Genomic DNA, 18,897 nt, shown 5'->3' with positions numbered 1-18,897 from the left:
AACAAGAATCAAGATATAGAAAAGAGGAACAGGGTAGATGATGACAGAGCCGTGTCTCCAAATCTGCCAATCCTTAATTCCCCACTTTCTGCCTGCCTGTTCTCCTCCCTAGCCATACAAACACCCCCATCACTGCCAGCCTCCACTAGCAATAATTGCGTATCTTGGACAGCCTGGCATGGAGTCCTTCTCACCCACTGATTTCAAAGCATGTAATTTCTTTCATCTACTTTTGGAGATGACACTGTATGCACCATGTTATTGTTAAACCCAAGCCATAGTTTTCCCCGAGGCCCCACACAGTGTCATCTCATGTGACATCACTGGGTGGAGACTCAGACAAGAGAAGTTGATGAACACGCCCCTTAATTCCATAGCCATAAGTCTAAGACAGCCTCTGAGAACCTGTCCTGCACACCAGAGCACTGTTTAGTGAGGAGAGGAGTGAAAATAAAGCAAAGTCTTGAATTATTGCTCAGTACCACTGAACACTGTGTCCCATTGGTTCATCCTGATTTGGGGTTGACTCGTTTGTAAGATGGAAAAATTTACACTCCATTATAGGACAAGTCTTCCTCTCTGCTTCATCACTCCCAGAAGTTATGCGATGACATTTCTCTCTTCCAGCCAGCTGTGTTATTTTGACCATCTCTAGCTTCTCAAAAATAGCCTTCGCAAGATCTGTAGTTAGAGAAGCTCCTGTTTGAAGTTTTTCCAAAAGTTTTTGTACTTTTATAGAACCATAGAAATTAGAACTAGAAATACTTTGCAGGTCACCTAGTCCATTTCCTCATTTTATAGATAAGGACATGGAAGTGCATTGATGTGATTTGGTTTTCACAAGAGAAGATGAAACACAAGATCTCTGAAAAGAGTCCTGGTCGAAAGCAAAAGGCAGCCTCAGATTTCTCACCTTCTCCTGAAGGGCGGCCTCATCCCCACATTCAGCCCATTTTTGCAGAGTTTATATGTTCTCATTTGAAGCCCAAAGTCCACCCCAGGACTTTCATGATTAAGTTGTAGAACAGTGAGGCAGGTAACTTGAACTGTTAATCCTTTCCTATGATCTTTAATTTGGAGGAGTTGGGTTTTCTTTTTTACTTACAAAATATAATGTAGATATGGAAAATTGCATTAGGCAAATGCTTAATTTCATACAAAGTGAATGCATATCAATGTCAAGAAATAGAACATGTGACAGCACCCCTGACCCCTCCCCCAGTACCACTGTCCAATTACAACTCTCTCCCCACAAACAGAACCTCTGTTCTGAGTCTTTCCTTTATAGTTTTATCACCTACATTTGTATCTAGATATTTAAGTTTGGCCCATTTTTGAACTTAATACAAATGGAACCCAATTGTGTATTATTATTCTATGTCTCGCTTCTCCAGCTCAGTGTTCAACATTAGGTTAGTGAGATTCATTCATGATGTACCATGTGGCTCTAACTTGCTTTGTATCTTTCCATTATATGACTATATGAATATACCTCAGCGTATTTATTCCTTCAGCTACTGACAGACATCACACTGTTTCCTGTTGCAAGCAATGCTGAAGAATGCTGCTGTGAACACTCTGATACAGAGTTCCTGTTACAGACAGCAGGAGTGTCTTCAGGCATAACCTGGGAATGGAAATACTGCGTCATAATCAGTGCATATGTATGAGAGTCCTGTTGTTTTACATCTTCACAAACACTTGAAATTGCCAAACTTTGTAGTTCTTTCCAGTTTGATGGATGAGTAAAAAAATCTTTAATTCTTTATTAACTTTATATTAATACATACAGCCTTCTAATACTTCTTCTAGCCCAGCCTCCATATCACAGCCTGCCTCTACATACAGTTCACATTTAAATATAGATGTGCAAGTAGTTGTCACTGTTTTATTACTAGATATTTAGACAGCTTGGGTTATTTTTTATTTTGGTCTGTTTTTTAAAAATGAATGAAACAACAAAATCAACAACAAAAATCACCCCAAAATTGGGGCTTATGATAACAGTCCCTAAACTCTTTATGTGGTTTTTTTTCAACCGTACAGTAAAAACCATTGTCACAAACTGTGTCAGTAAATTGAACTTCCTCCCAAAAGGTCAAAGAAGATGGAAGTTTATGTTCAAGTACAAGAACCATTCAGAGCTATTAAGGGTTTGATGATACAATTGCAAGTGCTTCCTTCTAACAGCAGCCTTAAATTTCAGTTCCCTTGGCACTGACAAGCACACATGCAGAGGGAGTGTTTGAGTAAATAAAGAACACGGAACGTTTTAGCTGCTCAATGTCAGGCCCTTACTTTAGCTATCTAAGGCATTAGAGACATTAACTGACAGGCACTGCAGTTTTCCATTATAAAATACTGAAATTGGATTGCTTTCCACTTTAAGTAAGAAGTTTGAGTCTTGATGCAATTGAAAAGTGTTTCCAATCCAAAAGCAAGAACTTAGTAATTTTAATGGCACTACGCACTCTAAAATTTCTATAGACTTGATAACTTTCTTTTATAAAAACTAACCCTTCTAGTTTCATTGTAAATAACTTTTCTTAAGCATGCTTGATAAGAGCAGGAATTTACTCAGCAATTACTAAATAGTTTAGTGTTTGATTCACAAAAGTATTTACTTAATGCCCTGTTTCTGTGGGAAATGTGATTGGAATTTCAAGTGAAATGGTTTATAATTTGGTCTTTTTCATTACCTGCAAGGCGTATTCATTTCTTTTCATCTGAGCTATTCTAGACATGACAGGTTGTCTGAAAAACATAACATTCTACTTTTTTGTGAATTTTATCTTTTCAGATTTCCCACCGTAGATTTTTTTTCTTGGCTTTTTGATTTATACTTTGAACCTTCAGAACTAGGTGTTAAATGTTTTGATTTCTGAATATGAACCAATAATGAATGAAGACTGAAAGAATAAGTGAATAAGCAAGTCTGTATTCATTAATATTACATCTTTGACTGATAAGAGCTGTGGTCTGTAGTTTTTTTGTAGGGAATGAGCATATTATGATTAAATAATAGTAATTAACTTTTACTGCTGAACCATATGATAAGATGATTGGGGTATATGTGTATGTACATGTGCAGCTGGGTTTTTTGGCCTACAGAAAGAAGAATGAGATCCAGCCAAAACCCAAATCAGAACCTTTGGAAGGCTTCCTTACAATCTGATTTCAGCTAATGTCTACACACTTTAACACATTGTCTAATGCTTAGTGTAAAGACTGGCTGTCAGACTCCTACATGCTATTCTGGGCTCAGTTACTCACTACAAAGTATTTCATTCTTAGATCCTATGGGTCCTGCTGTAGATTCCAGGATTTGCTGCATTGAGGGGGGAGGGTTGTTTTTTAATTAATATTAGCAAGGCAAGAGAAAACAAAAACTCAGTGGGATATAATGCAGTGACAGGAGAAACAGAAATCGGGTTGATATTGGTGAGTCAAAAACAAATTGGAGGGAGTTCCTAGAAGAGCACCTCCAATGATAATTGGAGGATGAGAAAAGCTGACTGATTTCTAAAAGAAGAAGAAGAAACAGTATGTTCCATTATGCTTGAAGAGGGGCCAACAGTGAGGGATGTGATAAGATCCAATAGGAATGTAAAGGCCAAGAGGAAGAGAGTGGTGCTGGCGTGGCATAAGGAAGGATTATCCAGGAATAATGTAATAAAAGCATGAAAATCCTCAGACAGGTTAAAGTCTAGCAACAGCTTCCTGGGAATGATAGATTTTAGATTATACCATTCGACGAACAGATCTAATCTGTTTTAAATGCCTTAAAACTCTGGAAGGTTTAACCCAAAAAGCAGACATCCATGTTCATAGCCTTTTCATCAACTCAGGGAGCATGTATTGCTACAACCCCTTTATCTTCCCAAACCTACCCTATTGGGAGGATATTTAGTCGTTCCTTTAGGCCCCCTCTGCCCAGCTGTCTTAGAGCCAGAAAGAAACCATCTTGCGTGTGAAATGGAATCTGAGACTCTACAAACTGCCTTGGCTTCACCGCTGTTTAGGACTTCTCCCCACCTAGTGGGGGTGGATCCTCACCAGCGCTGCTCTATAGCAGCCAGGCCCCAACTCAGACCTCAGTGGAAGTGCACATTGGGTTCCCAGGTGACATATTCTTTTAGTTTATCCTCCTTTACTCACCCATGGTTGCCAGAATAAACCTATGGGCTAAGATGTCCGGAACTGAAAGAGCTAATAACATCAGCTCTACATGCTGCACCAAATATCTCCTAGATTTGGAGTCTCCATTTCTGAAAGGTAATTTCACCTCAAAGGACTTATTCTCTCCTCCATTTACTCAGGGATATCATGGTCTATCCAGATAGACCTTCCTAACATAGAACCTATGAGAGCAGGGGTTGGGATTATGGTTCCTTCTCTCCCAGAAGGCTTTGGTTTGTTCCTGCGTATTGTCCACCCCATTCCCTGTAACACCTCTTCAGAGGCAGTTTTTTTAAAGCCATGCAACAGCAACAACAATAAAAGAAGGTGTATAAATGGTCTTTATAAGTCAAAGAAAGCTAGCTTCTCTCAACTACAATAACAATAATAGTGACCCACTCCCTGTAACCAATTAGGTATTTCCTTTATAGACTCTAAGACTCCTAGAATCGTAGATAGGTAAGAATTTTTCTGATCTCTAGTTCAGACTTTTCATTTTACGAATATGGAAGCAGGTCCAGAGAACTTTAGGCAGTTTATCTAGAATCCACACAGCTGGTTGGTGCCAGAGCCGATGAAAATGCCTGGACCCCTGATAGATTCCTCTTCCCACTGCACTTCTCTTTCATTTTTCCTTGGATTTTCTTTCATTTTGTGTTTCACTAAAGAATTTAAGGCTTTGAATCCTTTATAGTAAGCTTCTCTCTTCTTGGTGTAAGTGCATTAATATTAATTACACAAAAAATGGGTTCAAAAAATGAGCTATCTCTTATAAATATCCTGCTTTTTATGAATCGAGTGTACCATTTACATTGTAGAACATTAATTTTTCCACCAGTTTTGAGTACTGTTTGCTACATGTAAGCCATTGTGATTTACATAAATAAATAAATAGATTTCCATCGACTGATTGAGAAAACTGAATGTGATTGGAGAAAGAGTAATAATTTGAGAACTAAGAATGGAGAAAATAAATCAGAGTTGAGACCCTATATGGGAGATAAGAAAATCCTGGAAGCACTTCATGTAAATGAAGCAAGAATAAAAATATTTGTCTTCTTACTAAAAAAATAATCTAGGAACAATTAACTAGTCATAAACACTGAATTGTGTCACTTAAAGTGCTATTCTTGGTGTTCCTTGGTGGCTCATTTGGTTAAGTGTCCTACTCTTGATATCAGCTCAGGTCATGATCTTGTGGTCATGAGTTCCAGTCCTGCACAGGCTCCACATTGAGCATGGAGCCTGCTTGGGATTCTCTCTCTCTCTCTCTCCCTCTCTGCTTGAATACACATGCTCACTCTCTCTCACCCTCTCTCTCAAAATAAACATTTAAAAGTAATAATTATAAATAAAATGTCATTCTTATTACATAAAAAATGATTCTAGAAAATAAAGCTTAAAGATAGTTTATATCTTTTATTGGAATACAAATAACTAAAAATTCTTTTTTGCAGAAATATTTTTGTCATTAGGTATTACAACTCCTCATTTATAGGAGAGTGAAGTTTACCCTATATGGTTAGCAATGGAGTAAATGATTATTTATAACATATTTGGTATAACTATAACACAAAGAATAAATCAAGAATTTTTACTTCCAGCCAAGATGGAATAACAGGTGCCAGATTTTCTAAATTTATTCCCACCTGAAGCAACTATAAAAACAGATAAAATATATCAAACAATGCTTTTCAAGACATTGGACACAAAGTAACAAAGGACATTGATATCTAAAGGAAGGAAAATAAGCTGAGCCCAGCTTACTGTTTTGAGAATGTTTCCAGACAATGACAGGGGAAAGAAAAACCAAAAGGTATCTTGACTGACTCCTGAGTTGAGGAGACAGAGCTAATAGTCTGGAGAGACTGTTGTGGCTATACTTCAGAAAGCAGAGAAAAGGGACGAGAGAGCTTCTCAGAGAGAAAACTTCAGAGATCTGCAGAAGGTTTCTCTTAAATATTCTACAGAGTACTCATTAGCAGTGTTTGAGAAAAATACCAAAACTAGGTAAGCAATCACCCAAAACAGTTAGAAGGAGCAGTACTCAGAGCTCACAGAGGATCAGGAATAAAACCCATTCCTATCAGCTAGACTAAAAAACCCATAATTCAAGGAGCATTGGGTAAAATACTAAGAAGAGTCTTGAATCAGTAGTGGAAAATAGGGGTTCTAGATTAAATGCTGTTTTTCCTACCTAACAGATCTCAAAAGCTAAACCTGTAGGGCCAAATTGTTTCCATATAGCTCATTTGAGTCTTAGGACAAAGCTTAAGAATGTTAATAGGAACACACAAATATCAAGCATCCAACAAGGTAAAATCCACAATGTCTGGCATCCGATTAATGCACAAAAGAAGGGAAATATGACTCATAATGAAGAGAAATATCAGTCAATCAGAACTAAACCAGAACTGACACAGATGTTGGAATTAACAGAAATAGCTATAATAACAGTATTCCAAATGTTCAAAATTAGAGGAGTAATTGGATATATTTTTTAAGTATTTTTATTTATTTTTGAGAGAGTGCAAGCCAGAGAGGGGCAGAGAGAAGGGAGCAGAGGATCTGAGGTTGGCTCTGCACTGACAGCAGCAAGCCTGATGTGGGTCTTCAATTCATGATACACGAGATCATGATCTGAGCTGAAGCTGGACGCTGAACTGACTGAGCCACCCAGGTGCCCCATGAGTGATTGAATATCTTAAGTAGAGACATGGTAAATTTAAAAAAGACCTAAATTGAACTTTCAGAAATGTCAAACACAGTTTCTGAAATGAAAATTACTGTGAAAGGAATTAATGACAGATTAGATATTGCAGAATAAAGGATTAGTGAACTTTAAGACCTAGCAATACATACTGTCCAAAATGAAACACAGAGAGAAAAAAAAAAAAAGACTACCAAAAGAAAAATGTACAGAGCATTTGTGACAATTTCAGGCAGTCTACATTCAGGAAATCAAATAAATAATGGCTGTAATGCCTCCAAATTTAATGAAAACTGTATTTACCCATTCAAGAAGCTTAAGAACTGTGAAAAAAAAAAACCCTACATCAAAGCATGTCATAATCAGATTGCTCAAAACAGGTGATAAAGAAAGAATATTAAAATTGATTAGAAGGAAAAAATACATTACATATAAAGGAACAAAGATAAGGATGAAGGCAGATTTTTCATTGGAAATCATGCAAATTAAAAGACAGTGCAGGGGCATCTGGGTGGCTCAACTGATGAAGTGTCCAACTCTTGATTTTGGCTCAGATAATACTCTCATGGTTCATGAAATTGAGCCACACAAATGGATGTTACATACTGAATGCTTGGATCTACTTCTGAGTCACTTGTTGAAGCCCTAAGTCCAATGCAGTGGTATTTGGAGATGGGGCCTTTGGAAAGCAATTAGGTTTAGATGAAATCTTGAGGAGAGAGCCACTGGGACAGGATCAGTATCCTCACAAGATGGCTAAGAGAGACTAGAGCTCTCTCTCTTTCTTGTGCAAAAACTAGTGAGAAGGCAGCTATCTACAAGCCCAGAAGAGAGGCCTCACCAAAGAAACAAATCATCTGGCACCTTGATCTTGGAATTCCCAACCTGAATAACTATGAGAAAGAAATGTGAGAGCTACCCAGTCTCTTGTATTTTGCTATAACAGCCCAGGTTGACTAAGACACTGACATATCCACACTACAAGTCATACAAAAGTACCTCAGGCAGAAGAAAACTGATTACATTTATATACATATATAATATATACTTTATTCTCTTACTATTTAAACTTTGTAAAAGGTATTTGTTGAAATAAAAATAATAATGTAGTGTGGGGTTTAAAACATTTGTGGAAGTAAAATGCATGACAATAGCCCAGAGACAAAGAAGGGAGATATGGAAACATACTTTTGTAAGGTTCTTATACTCTACATGAAGTGGTATAATATCATTTGAAGATAGATTGTGATAATTTAAAGAAACATTATAAACCCTAAGGTGACCAATAAAATAATAAAACAACAGGCCAATAAAGAGGATAAGATTTCATTATAAAAATACAGTATAATTAATATTAAAAAAGTCAGTGAGTTAATGGGAGGAAAGAACAGACGGGACAAACAGGAATCAGATTTCAAAATGGCATATCTGGACCCAGACAAATCAATAATAACATTAAATATAAATGATGTAAGTACCAGAATTAAAAATCAGAGATTATCAGATTGGATTAAAAAAAAAAGTCAAGACCAACTATGTACACTTTCTTTTCTTTAATCTTTTTTTAAAGTTTATTTTATGAGAGAGTGCGTATGTGCACATACGCACATGCAAACAGTGGCAGAGCAGGAAGGGCAGAGAGAAAAAGAAAGAATCCCAAGCAGGTTCTGTGCTGTTAGCACAGAGCCCAATGCAGGGCTCAGTCTCAAGAACTGTAATATCATGACCTGAGCCAAAATCAAGACTCAGATACTTAACCAACTGAGACATCCAGGCACCCCAAAAAATACATTTGAAACATAAATACACAAATAGGTTAAAAGATAAGAAGGCAGAAAGATATAGTATGCTATTACTAATCAGAAAAAGCTGAAGTGACTATATTAATATCAGACAAATTAGATTTCAAAGCAAATCATATTTCCAGGAGTTAAAAGGTCATTTTGTGGTAGAGGAACAAATACGTCAAGAGAAAACAAAAACTCTAACCATGTATGCATCTAATAACAAGATTTTAAATTGCATGACACAAAAACTGATAGACAAATATACATTTATAGTTAGATGTTTCAGTGCCTATTCTCAATATCTTGATAGAACCTGTGGGCAGAAAATTAGTAAAGATATAGAAGATTTGAACATCACTTATTATACAATTTGACTTAGTTGACATTTTCCAGACAACAACATAACACGCATATTTTTTTAAATACATATGGAATATTTACCAACATAGACCATATTCTGGGATATAAAACAAGTCTACGTAAATTAAAAGGACTGAAGTCATCCAAGGTTTGTTGTCTGACCACAATGGGATTAAATCAGAAAACAATAACAGAAGGATATCTTAAAACTCCTTCAAACATTTGGAAACTAAATAACACTTATCAAATAATTTCTACATCAAGGAAGAAATCAAAAGGGAAATTAGAAGGCATTTTAAAATTAATGAAAATGAAAACATTTCAAAATTTGTGAGATGCTGCTAAAGCATTACTTAGAGTGAAATGTATAGCACTAAAGCTTTTATTAGAAAAGATGAAAGATCTCAGATTAATTATCTCAACTTCCAACTTTGGACATTAGGAAAAGAAGAGCAAATTAATGGTCAATTAATCTTTGACAAAGAATATGTCAGCAAGAATATGCAATGGGAAAAAGACAGTCTCTTAAACAGATGGTATTCGGAAAACTGGACAGCTACATGCAAAAGAATGAAACTGGACCACTTTCTTACACAATACACAAAAATAAATTTAGAATGGATTAAGGACCTAAATTTGAGACCTGAAACCATAAAAATCCTAGACAAGAGCACAGGCAGCAATTTCTCTAACATCAGCCTTAGCAACATTTTTCTAGATATATCTCCTGAGGCAAGGGAAACAAACACAAAAATAAACTATTGGAACCACATCCAAATAAAAGGCTTTTGCCCAGAAAAAGAAAGTCAATGAAACTAAAAGACAACCTACTGAATAAGAGAAGATATTTTCAAATGACTTATCTGATAAAAGTTTAGTATCCAAAATATATAAAGAACTTATAAAACTCAACACCCAAAAAAACATAATCTGGTTTAAAAATGGGCCAAGGACACAAATAGACGTTTATTTAAAAACATCCAGATGGCCAACAGACATGAAAAGATGCTCAACATCACTCATCATCAGGGAAATGCAAATCAAAACTATAATGGAATAACACCTCACACCTGTCAGAATGGCTACAATAAAAATTACAAACAGCAAGTGTTGATGAGGATGTGGAAAAAAAGGAACCCTAATGCACTATTGATGGGAATACAAACTGGCATAGCCACAGTGGAAAACATATGGAGGTTTGTCAATATGTAAAAATACAGTTACCGTATGATCCCGGTAATTCCACTACTGGGTATTTACCTGAAGAATACTAAAACATTAATTCAAAGAATATATGCATCCCTATGTTTATTGCAGCACTATTTACAATAGCCAAATTATGGAAGCAACCCAAGTGATAGATGAATGGATAAAGAAGATGTAGGGGGTGTGTGTGTGGGTGTGTGGGTGTGTGTGTGTGTAATGAAATACTACTTAACCATAAAAAAGAATTAAATCTTTCCAGTTGTGAAAACATAGATGGACTAGAGAGTATAATGCTAAGTGGCATAAGTCAGAGAGAGAAATACCATATGATTTCACTCATATATGTAATTTAAGAAACAAAACAAATGAACAAAATAAAAAAGAGACAAAACAAAAAACAGATGTGTAACTGTAGAGAAGAACTGATGGTTATCAGAGGGAAAATGGGTGGGGGAATGGGTGAAATAGGTGAAGAGGATTAAGAGTACTTATGAGGAGCGCTGAGTAATGTATAGAATTGTTGAATAACTATATTTTACATCTGAAATTAATGTAACATTGCATGTTAACTGGAATTAAAATAAAATTTAAAAAATAATAAATGTTATAAAAATAAATAGAAGAGCAAATTAAATCCTAAAGTTAGCAGAAGAAAAGATACAACAATGAGAACAGAAATCAATGTAAGAGAAAACAGGACAATAAAGAAAATCGACTTAATAAAAAGCTAGTTCCTTGGGAATATCAATAAAATCTATAAACCTCTAGCTGAACTGATCAGAAAAGAAAGATGACACAAATTTCTGCTATCAGAAATGTGAACATCAGTACAGATTCTACTGATTGTAAAGGAAAATAAGGAAATATTATGTACAACCTTATGATAATGAATATGAAAATTTTTTAAATTGAATTTGTAGTTAAAATTCCAGGTCAAGGTGACTTCACAGGTAAATTCTACCAAATATTTAAGGAAGAAGTGATACAATTCTACAAGAACTCTTCTAGAAAAGTAAAGAAGAAGAAATACTTTCCAATTCATTTTGTGAGACCAGCATTAACCCTGATTAAACACATATATGAGAAACCAATACTACACTGTGATTTACTCCTGGTTGAAATTCATAGTAGATCTCTATAATTTATCAAGAATAGTCAGAACTTACAAGAGAATATATATAGCTCTTTACCAGCAACCTGAGGCAAAGGCAAAAGAAATGCTCATGCATGTTAACTAAGGTGAACCTAAATAAACTTAATTTTTTTAAAAAGAAAATATATGTATATGAAAACTACAGACTAATATCCCACATGAGCATAGATGCAAAAATTCTTAGCAAATGTTAGAAAAATGAATCCAACAATGTATAGCAAGACAAATACATTATGGTCAAGTGGAGTTTATTTTAGGGATGTAAGATTGATTTAACATTCAAAAATCAATTCTATTATTCATATTAACATCCTAAGAAAAACTATGTGATTACTTCAGTACATGCAGAAAACACATTTAGCAGACTCCAGTATCCATTCCCAATCTTTTTTTAAAAATTCCCAGAAAACTAGGAATAGAAAGAAACTTCCTCAACTTAATAGGGGCATCTGTGAAGCACCTATAGCTACCATCATAAATAACAGTGAAAGGATGAAGTGTTCCCCTAACATCAGGAACCCAGCAAGGATGTTGGCTCTTACCACTTCCATTCAACATTGCACTAGAGGTTCTAGACAATGCAGTAAGGCAAGAAAAAGACATAGAAATCATTCAGATTGGAAAGGAAGTAAAATGTCTTCATTCACAGATAATATAATCTTGTATGTCAAACATCTATATTATGTACCCAAAAAGGCTATGAGAACAAATAAGCAAGTTACATACGCTGCAGGTTATAAGATCAGTACACAAAAATCACTTATATTACTCTATACTAGCAATGAAAAATCAGAAATTTAAACTAAAAAGCAAAATTATTTATAATTGCATTAAAAATGTTAGGTATAGGGGCACCTGGGTGACTCAGTCCATTAAGTGTCTGACTTCAGCTCAGGTCATGATCTCACATCGGGCTCTGTGCTGACAACTCAGAGCCTAGAGCCTGCTTAGATTCTGTGTCTCCCTCTCTCTATGCCCCTCCCCTGCTCATGCTCTGTTTCTATCTCTCAAAAATAAATATAACATTTAAAAAATTAAAAAGCACATATATTAGGTATAAATCTGACAAAAGATGTGACCTTGGTTTAATTAAAGGTATTTTTTAGATATGACACCAAAAGCATGATCCATAAAAGAAAAAAATTGATTGATTGGTATTCTTCAAATGAAGACTTTGTGCTCTTTGCAACACACTGTTAAGAGAATGAAAAGACAAGGTACAGACTTGGAAAAAGTACTTGCAAATCACATATCTGATAAAGGTCTTTTATCCAAAATATATAATGAATGTTCAAAACTCAATAACAAGGAAACAACCCAGTAGAAAATGGCAAAGAATCTGAATAGACATCTCTCCAGAGAAGGTAAATTGATCACAAATAAGCACATGAAAGATGCTCAGCATCTTTAGTTATTAGAGAAAATCAAATTAAACCCTCAAAGAGATATCATAGTATACTTATTAGAATGGCCAAAATAGAAAGACTGAGCAAAACAAGTGGTGACAAGAATGTGAAAGAGTTGGAACTCTCATAGTCTACTGTTGAAATGCAAAATGGTAGAAAGCAGGGACAGTAACTTTTTAATAGACTTACAGGGGCCCCATGGGTGGCTCATTCGGTTAAGCGACCGACTTTGGCTCAGGTCATAATCTCTTGGTTCGTGAGTTTGAGCCCTGCATTGGGCTCTGTGCTATCACCATGGAGCGTGTTTCTGATCCTCTGACTCCCTCCCTTTCTCTCTGCCTCTCCCCTGCTCATTCTCTCTCAAATTAAATAAATAAACTTTTAAAAAAGTTAGACTTAAACATACCAAGCAATCCATCCATTTTATCCCTAGGAATTTAACAAGAGAAATGAAAGCATGTTCTTACAAAGATTTATACACTAACTCATAGCAGCTTTATTTGTAATAGCCCCAAACTGGAGACACCCAAATTTCACCGGTGAATAGATGAATGGATAAAAAATTGTGCTATATCCATACGATGGAACACTGTTCAGCAATAAAGGAACACATGTGTGATGCATGCAGCAACATGGATGAATTGCAAAATAACTATGCTGAGTGAAAGAAGCCAGACGTAAAAGAATATAAGCTATATGGTTCCCTTTATATTAGATGTAGAAAATGCAAACTAATAAACTGTCAAAAAGAAGACCTGTTGTTTTAGGGGGTGGACCACAGAGAGGTGCGAGGGAGGGACTATTTAAGGAGCATAAAGAGACTTTTGGGTGGTGAAAGATACGTTCTCTGTCTCGATTGTAATAATGGTTTCACAGTTGTGTCTACATGCGAAAACTTATCAAACCACCCACTATAAATATATGCAGTTTATTGTGTGTCAAAGTTATTAAAATAAAAATGAAGCCAAAAAGAAAGTAAAACTTTATTGGAATTCATACCAGTAGGAGACATTACTGAAACACTGTTATGCAAATTAATTACAGATACTATTGTTTAAAGTGCATCCGTGGACACTTGAAGCAAAGAACCCTTTTGTAAAAGTAATCTTCACTGTGGAATACATCTTTTTTATGACTCGACGTGATATATTGTGTTTCCTTAAACAGGATGTATATCGAGGCTGCTGGGATAATGACAGCACAATTCTTTTCAAGAGCTTTTCATGAGCAACAGTAGCATGATGTTGGTTGTGCTTTGTCTAGAAGTGGCAGGGAGCAATTGCAATAGCTGGCTATATCTACTCTTTAGTACACACACTGTTTACCTCACTTGTTAAATTGTGTATTGTGATCAGATATTTATTCTTCTTGGGATCTTAGCCAAATGTCAACCTAGCAGCTTACATGTGCTTCATCAAGAGAGCATTGCAGATACTTTAAAATGATTCATTTCCCCTTAACACAAAGCTCAATTAATACTTGAATTGATACTATAATATGTGGAAGTTTCTTTTCAGTTGGCTAAGAAAATCAAAACTACCCAGTTTTCAAGTGCATATGTGTTTGAAGTGTTTGGGGTGTTTTGTTAAGAGACTCAGCTTTGTTTTCCATAAGGTAAAAGGATCAAGTAAGTGGAAAGTATAAAAGTCAGCTGTTGAATGTGACTTTCCAGATACGCTTTGTGAGCTCATTATGCTGATCATGAATATGCTAATGAACAATTCTCTTTTTTCCCCAGCTCATGGCAGTGGGACACAGGAACTTTGATGTTCTTCTCACCTTCTGTGTCTAACTCAGGTAGCTATGCTGACCCAGCCTTGCTTTCTTTCAGGGTGTGAACGGCATGTCTGTGGATGAGAAGCCTGACTCCCCCATGTATGTATATGAGTCCACAGTCCACTGCACCAACATCCTCCTGGGCCTCAATGACCAGCGGAAAAAGGATATTCTCTGTGACGTGACTCTGATCGTGGAAAGGAAGGAGTTCCGGGCCCACCGGGCTGTGCTGGCTGCATGCAGTGAATACTTCTGGCAGGCGCTGGTTGGACAGACGAAAAATGACTTGGTGGTCAGCTTGCCTGAGGAGGTATAGTAGTTTGGTTTGTTTGTGTGGCTGCTCATGGAGGCTTACTAACTTGTAGACAGTTGGCTAAGTAGGAGCTAGAAGGTGGACCCGGGCTCACATTCCTGCTCAAGGGCTGATGTACAAGTCACTAACACTGTTAGGTTTGTGGCATAGCCAGTTTCTGTTTGATGCGTTTAAAATCTCAGAGGCATGAATCGGAGCAGAGTGTCTTTATTTAAGAGAACTGAACATCACAGTCATTCATAGTTTCTAGTTCACTTACTCTTCAGGTTTTGAGTAGTGTAGCCAAAGTATGTTACAGTCCTAGATGTGGGATCTGAGTCACTGGGACTGTGGCTATGATTTTTCCCTTTCAAATGGTTTGAAGGAGCACTTGATTTCCCTTGAGAGTAAAAGAATGAAAGTATTCACAGCACCTTCCTTGCTTGGGGGAAGAGTTAAAGCAATCAGTAATTTTTACAGTTAATATAGTAAGATTCTAAGAAGTGTAAACTTGCTTTTCTCACCATTGTTGAAAGTACCCTACTCATCTTTCTTAATTACCTCAGTGAGCACAGTTATGTCTGTACTTTAGGGACACTAGTAGCTGGACTCATTCTGTTGAGAGTTGACATTCATTCAGTTGGATGGCCTAAGCTGGATGAACTCAAAAGATGGGCTTCGTAATGACGGAGTATTAAATTGGTCACGCTTTGAACTGTGTATACCAGTTCCTCTATTTCCATTGTCTTCTTTTAAAAAAAATTTTTGTAGGAGTAACTTGGACATGGTCTGACTGATTCCCCCTATTGTTTTTTTTTTTAATGTTTATTTACTTTTGAGAGAGAGAGAGAGAGTGGGCACGTGTGCACACCCAAGTAGGGGAGAGACAAAGAAAGAGAGGAGACAGAGGATCCAAAGCAGGCTCCACTCTGTCAGCACAAAGCCTGAAGTGGGGCTCAAACCCACAAACAATGAGATCATGACCTGAGCCAAAGTTGGTCACTCAACTGGCTGAGCCACCCAAGCACCCCTCTCCCTCCATCATCTTAACTCCCCTTTATTTACATGGGACTGAGGGTAACACTGAGCAGCCTTACACTTTCTGGACACATTCTGGACACATTAAGGTCCAGAATCTTTCCTTATGCATCTACAGTGTGTAACACTAGGGCCACCACCAACAAATGTACAGGCTGTGCACTGCACAATTTCCAGAGGTACAATTCTGGAACAGAGCCCCAGGGTTGCTCAGTGACCCACAGCAACTGAGGAGCTTTTCACAGCAAGTCTGAAAGAAACCAGAGACCCTATGCCCCTGATGTGAGGTGATAATAAGTACAACTAGCATTAAATCCCAGGGCTCACAAATTCAAATGCCTCTGGAGGCCTGGAAAATAATATAAATCAATAAAGCAGGTTGTGTATAAGACACTAGGAAGCGGTGGGGCAAACACCTGCTCCACAGAAAGGCATCCAAAGTCAACATAAGACACAAATATGCAAACAAGTCATGGGGACCGGGGGTGGGGGTGTCACCAAATCCAGTCCCTTATTAAACATCTGCTGTTAAAGTGGACAGCTGATAGTGAGGACTGCATAAGCGCTCAACATTGTCATATTCTTTTTATGTACCCACATGAAAGGCTCCAGTACTAAGAAGTAGATAAGTAGAAACATCCCAATGCTAGAATCAAAAGGACAAATTGGTAATTAGGAGTGGAGTAGGGAGGGAAGCTTACGTACCAAGTGGAGGAAGGCCAAGGAATGATGTGATCCTGAGTTGGATTTTCCTCATACACATCAATGGGCAAATACTTAACCTGTCATTAAGTGAAATGATAAACATAAAATTTCTCAGCATGGCCTCTATCCCATAGCAGGCATTCATCAAATGTAAGACCCTTTGGCACCAAGAATGACTTTGTGATTTATTCCAATTCTGGAATTCCCTGCAAATATTTGGAAAACTTCCAACTATCCAGAATGGTCTTGGAGAGAGGGTGGGGCTTATAGGTTCTTTTTTTGTTTGTTTGTTTGCTTTACTTTATTTTTGAGACAGAGAGAGACACAGCATGAGCAGGGGAGGGTCAGAGAGAGAGGGAGATACAGAATCTGAAGACAGCCTCCAGGCTCTGAGCTGTCAGCCCAGAGCCTGATGCGGGGTTTGAACCACGAACTCCGAGATCATGACCTGAGCTGAGGTGGGATGCTTAACCGACTGAGCCACCAGGCGCCCCTATCTGTATCTTTTTGAGAGCTACTTCATTTATGTTTTTTACTGATTTTCAAAAAAATAGGTTCTATTAAAATATATGTATAAATGAAAATCATATTTTATGTAATTTAGTCTCTCTTCATTGACTATTGGCCCCATCTCAAGACTTCCTTGACCATGTGCACAAAGCCCTGCCCCCGGTTAGCTATGGGATCCTGATCTAGTCACTTAATCTCTCTGAGCCCCAGTTTCTACCTATAAAAACCTCTCACATTCTGAAATCCTTGAATTATTTATCATAATACAATACCAAGTCAGTAAAATTTAAAGGAAATCAGGATATAAAGGCGTATGGCATAACTAAGTTTCTTTAGATCAAATCTCTGATAATCACTTATTTCCTTGGTATTAGGGAGTCTTTTTTTTTTAATTTATTGTCAAGTTGGTTTCCATATAACACCCAGTGCTCTTCCCAAGTGCCCTCCTCCATGACCATCACCCCCCTTTTCTGCTCCCCTTCCCCCTTCAGCCCTCAGTTTGTTTTCAGTATTCAAGAGTCTCTCATGATTTGCCTCCCGCCCTCTCCTTAACTCAGTATTAGGGACTCTTTAAAGCAAGAGGCACATTGTATGGACATCACACAAAAATCTGCTGTTTGGCCTATTTGATTGTTTATATTCCAACTAAGTGGGAATTTGCTATGTGTTGATTTTCTTTCTTCTTAGTCATGTAAAATGGTGGTGTTTTCTACATTAACTACATTTACAAACCATTAAAACCTTCTGGTTGGTCATGTACCTGAAACCTTCAAATATAACTAGATTTTTTTTCCTGCCTATGAAACATGAATTCATATTGTCAGTAAGCCAGCTTTGAGTATCTTGCTGATCGGGCAAGCAGGCCAGCCACAGCTGGCATTTTCCTTTGTGGGTCTGTAATGGTTTCTAAGGCCTCCTTCCAAAAGAGCCCACTCCCTCTGCTCAGAGCACCCTCCTGTGGCCCCAAGTGCTAAGCATTGTTTTCCTTTGCTATGTGCACACTGAAATGTCCTTGCAGTCCTCTGCAGTCATTGTCCACTTAGCTCAGTGATTGACTTTAGAATTTGAGTTAAGTAGTGAATAAGCAAACATCCCAAACATTACCTTGGAAAGTAATTGCTTGGAACTAATTGGCATTTAGTGCATATGTATAAGAAAAAACATTTGAGAGGCACCTGGGTGGCTCAGTTGGTTAACTGTTCAACTTTGGCTCAGGTCATGATCTCACAGTTTATGAGGTCACACCCCACCCCAGGCTCTGTCCTGACAGCTCAGAGCCTGGAGCCTGCTTCAGATTCTGTTTCCTTCTCGCTCTGTCCTGCCTGCTCATGCTCTGTCTCTCTCTGTCAAAAGTAAATAAATGTAAAAAAAAAAAAGAAAAAAAAAAAAACCACTTGGTTAGCTCTTTTGAAAATTTTAAACCTCATCACAATCCTGTCACCAAGTTCAAATCAACTTCTCGTCTGTCCCAGGCTTGTTCACACTTGGCCTACCTTACACTTTTTGGCCAGCCAGCCACTGTGCTTCTCAGGGGTCCTTTATGGCCACATTTGAAAGCTCTTTCTTGGACTATGAAACTTCCAGATACCTACTGCTGTTCCTTCCACTTCCCGCCATGGTCAGTCTAGGCCAAAGCTAGCTCTGGTCTCTGGTTGTCCAGTTGTGTAGTTCTACCCCAAAATCCTGACTCCTGATGGGCAGTGCAATTACTAGCATGTTAGAGCCGCTCACGGTGCCCAGTGACTCTAAACTAAAAAGGTGAAAAACAAAAATAA

The 18,897-nt window shown here is 37.3% G+C and overlaps 1 protein-coding gene across 5 annotated transcripts in view; it reads left to right on the top strand.

The window, feature by feature from the left end:
- BACH2 (BTB domain and CNC homolog 2) overlaps positions 1-18,897 on the top strand; it is a 358,199-nt gene that overhangs the window by 262,470 nt on the left and 76,832 nt on the right. For all 5 annotated transcript variants that reach the window (XM_029943601.1, XM_029943598.1, XM_029943600.1 and 2 more), the window contains one exon: positions 14,633-14,887. In XM_029943601.1, coding sequence (XP_029799461.1) covers positions 14,645-14,887 — 243 coding nt within the window. In that variant the 5' untranslated portion in view covers positions 14,633-14,644. The remainder of the gene's footprint in view (positions 1-14,632; positions 14,888-18,897) is intronic.

This window comes from Suricata suricatta, chromosome 7 (assembly GCF_006229205.1).
Source record: "Suricata suricatta isolate VVHF042 chromosome 7, meerkat_22Aug2017_6uvM2_HiC, whole genome shotgun sequence".
Classification (NCBI taxonomy): domain Eukaryota; kingdom Metazoa; phylum Chordata; class Mammalia; order Carnivora; family Herpestidae; genus Suricata; species Suricata suricatta.
Note: the sequence above shows the minus strand (reverse complement) of the source record. Positions and strands in the feature narration are given on the sequence as shown.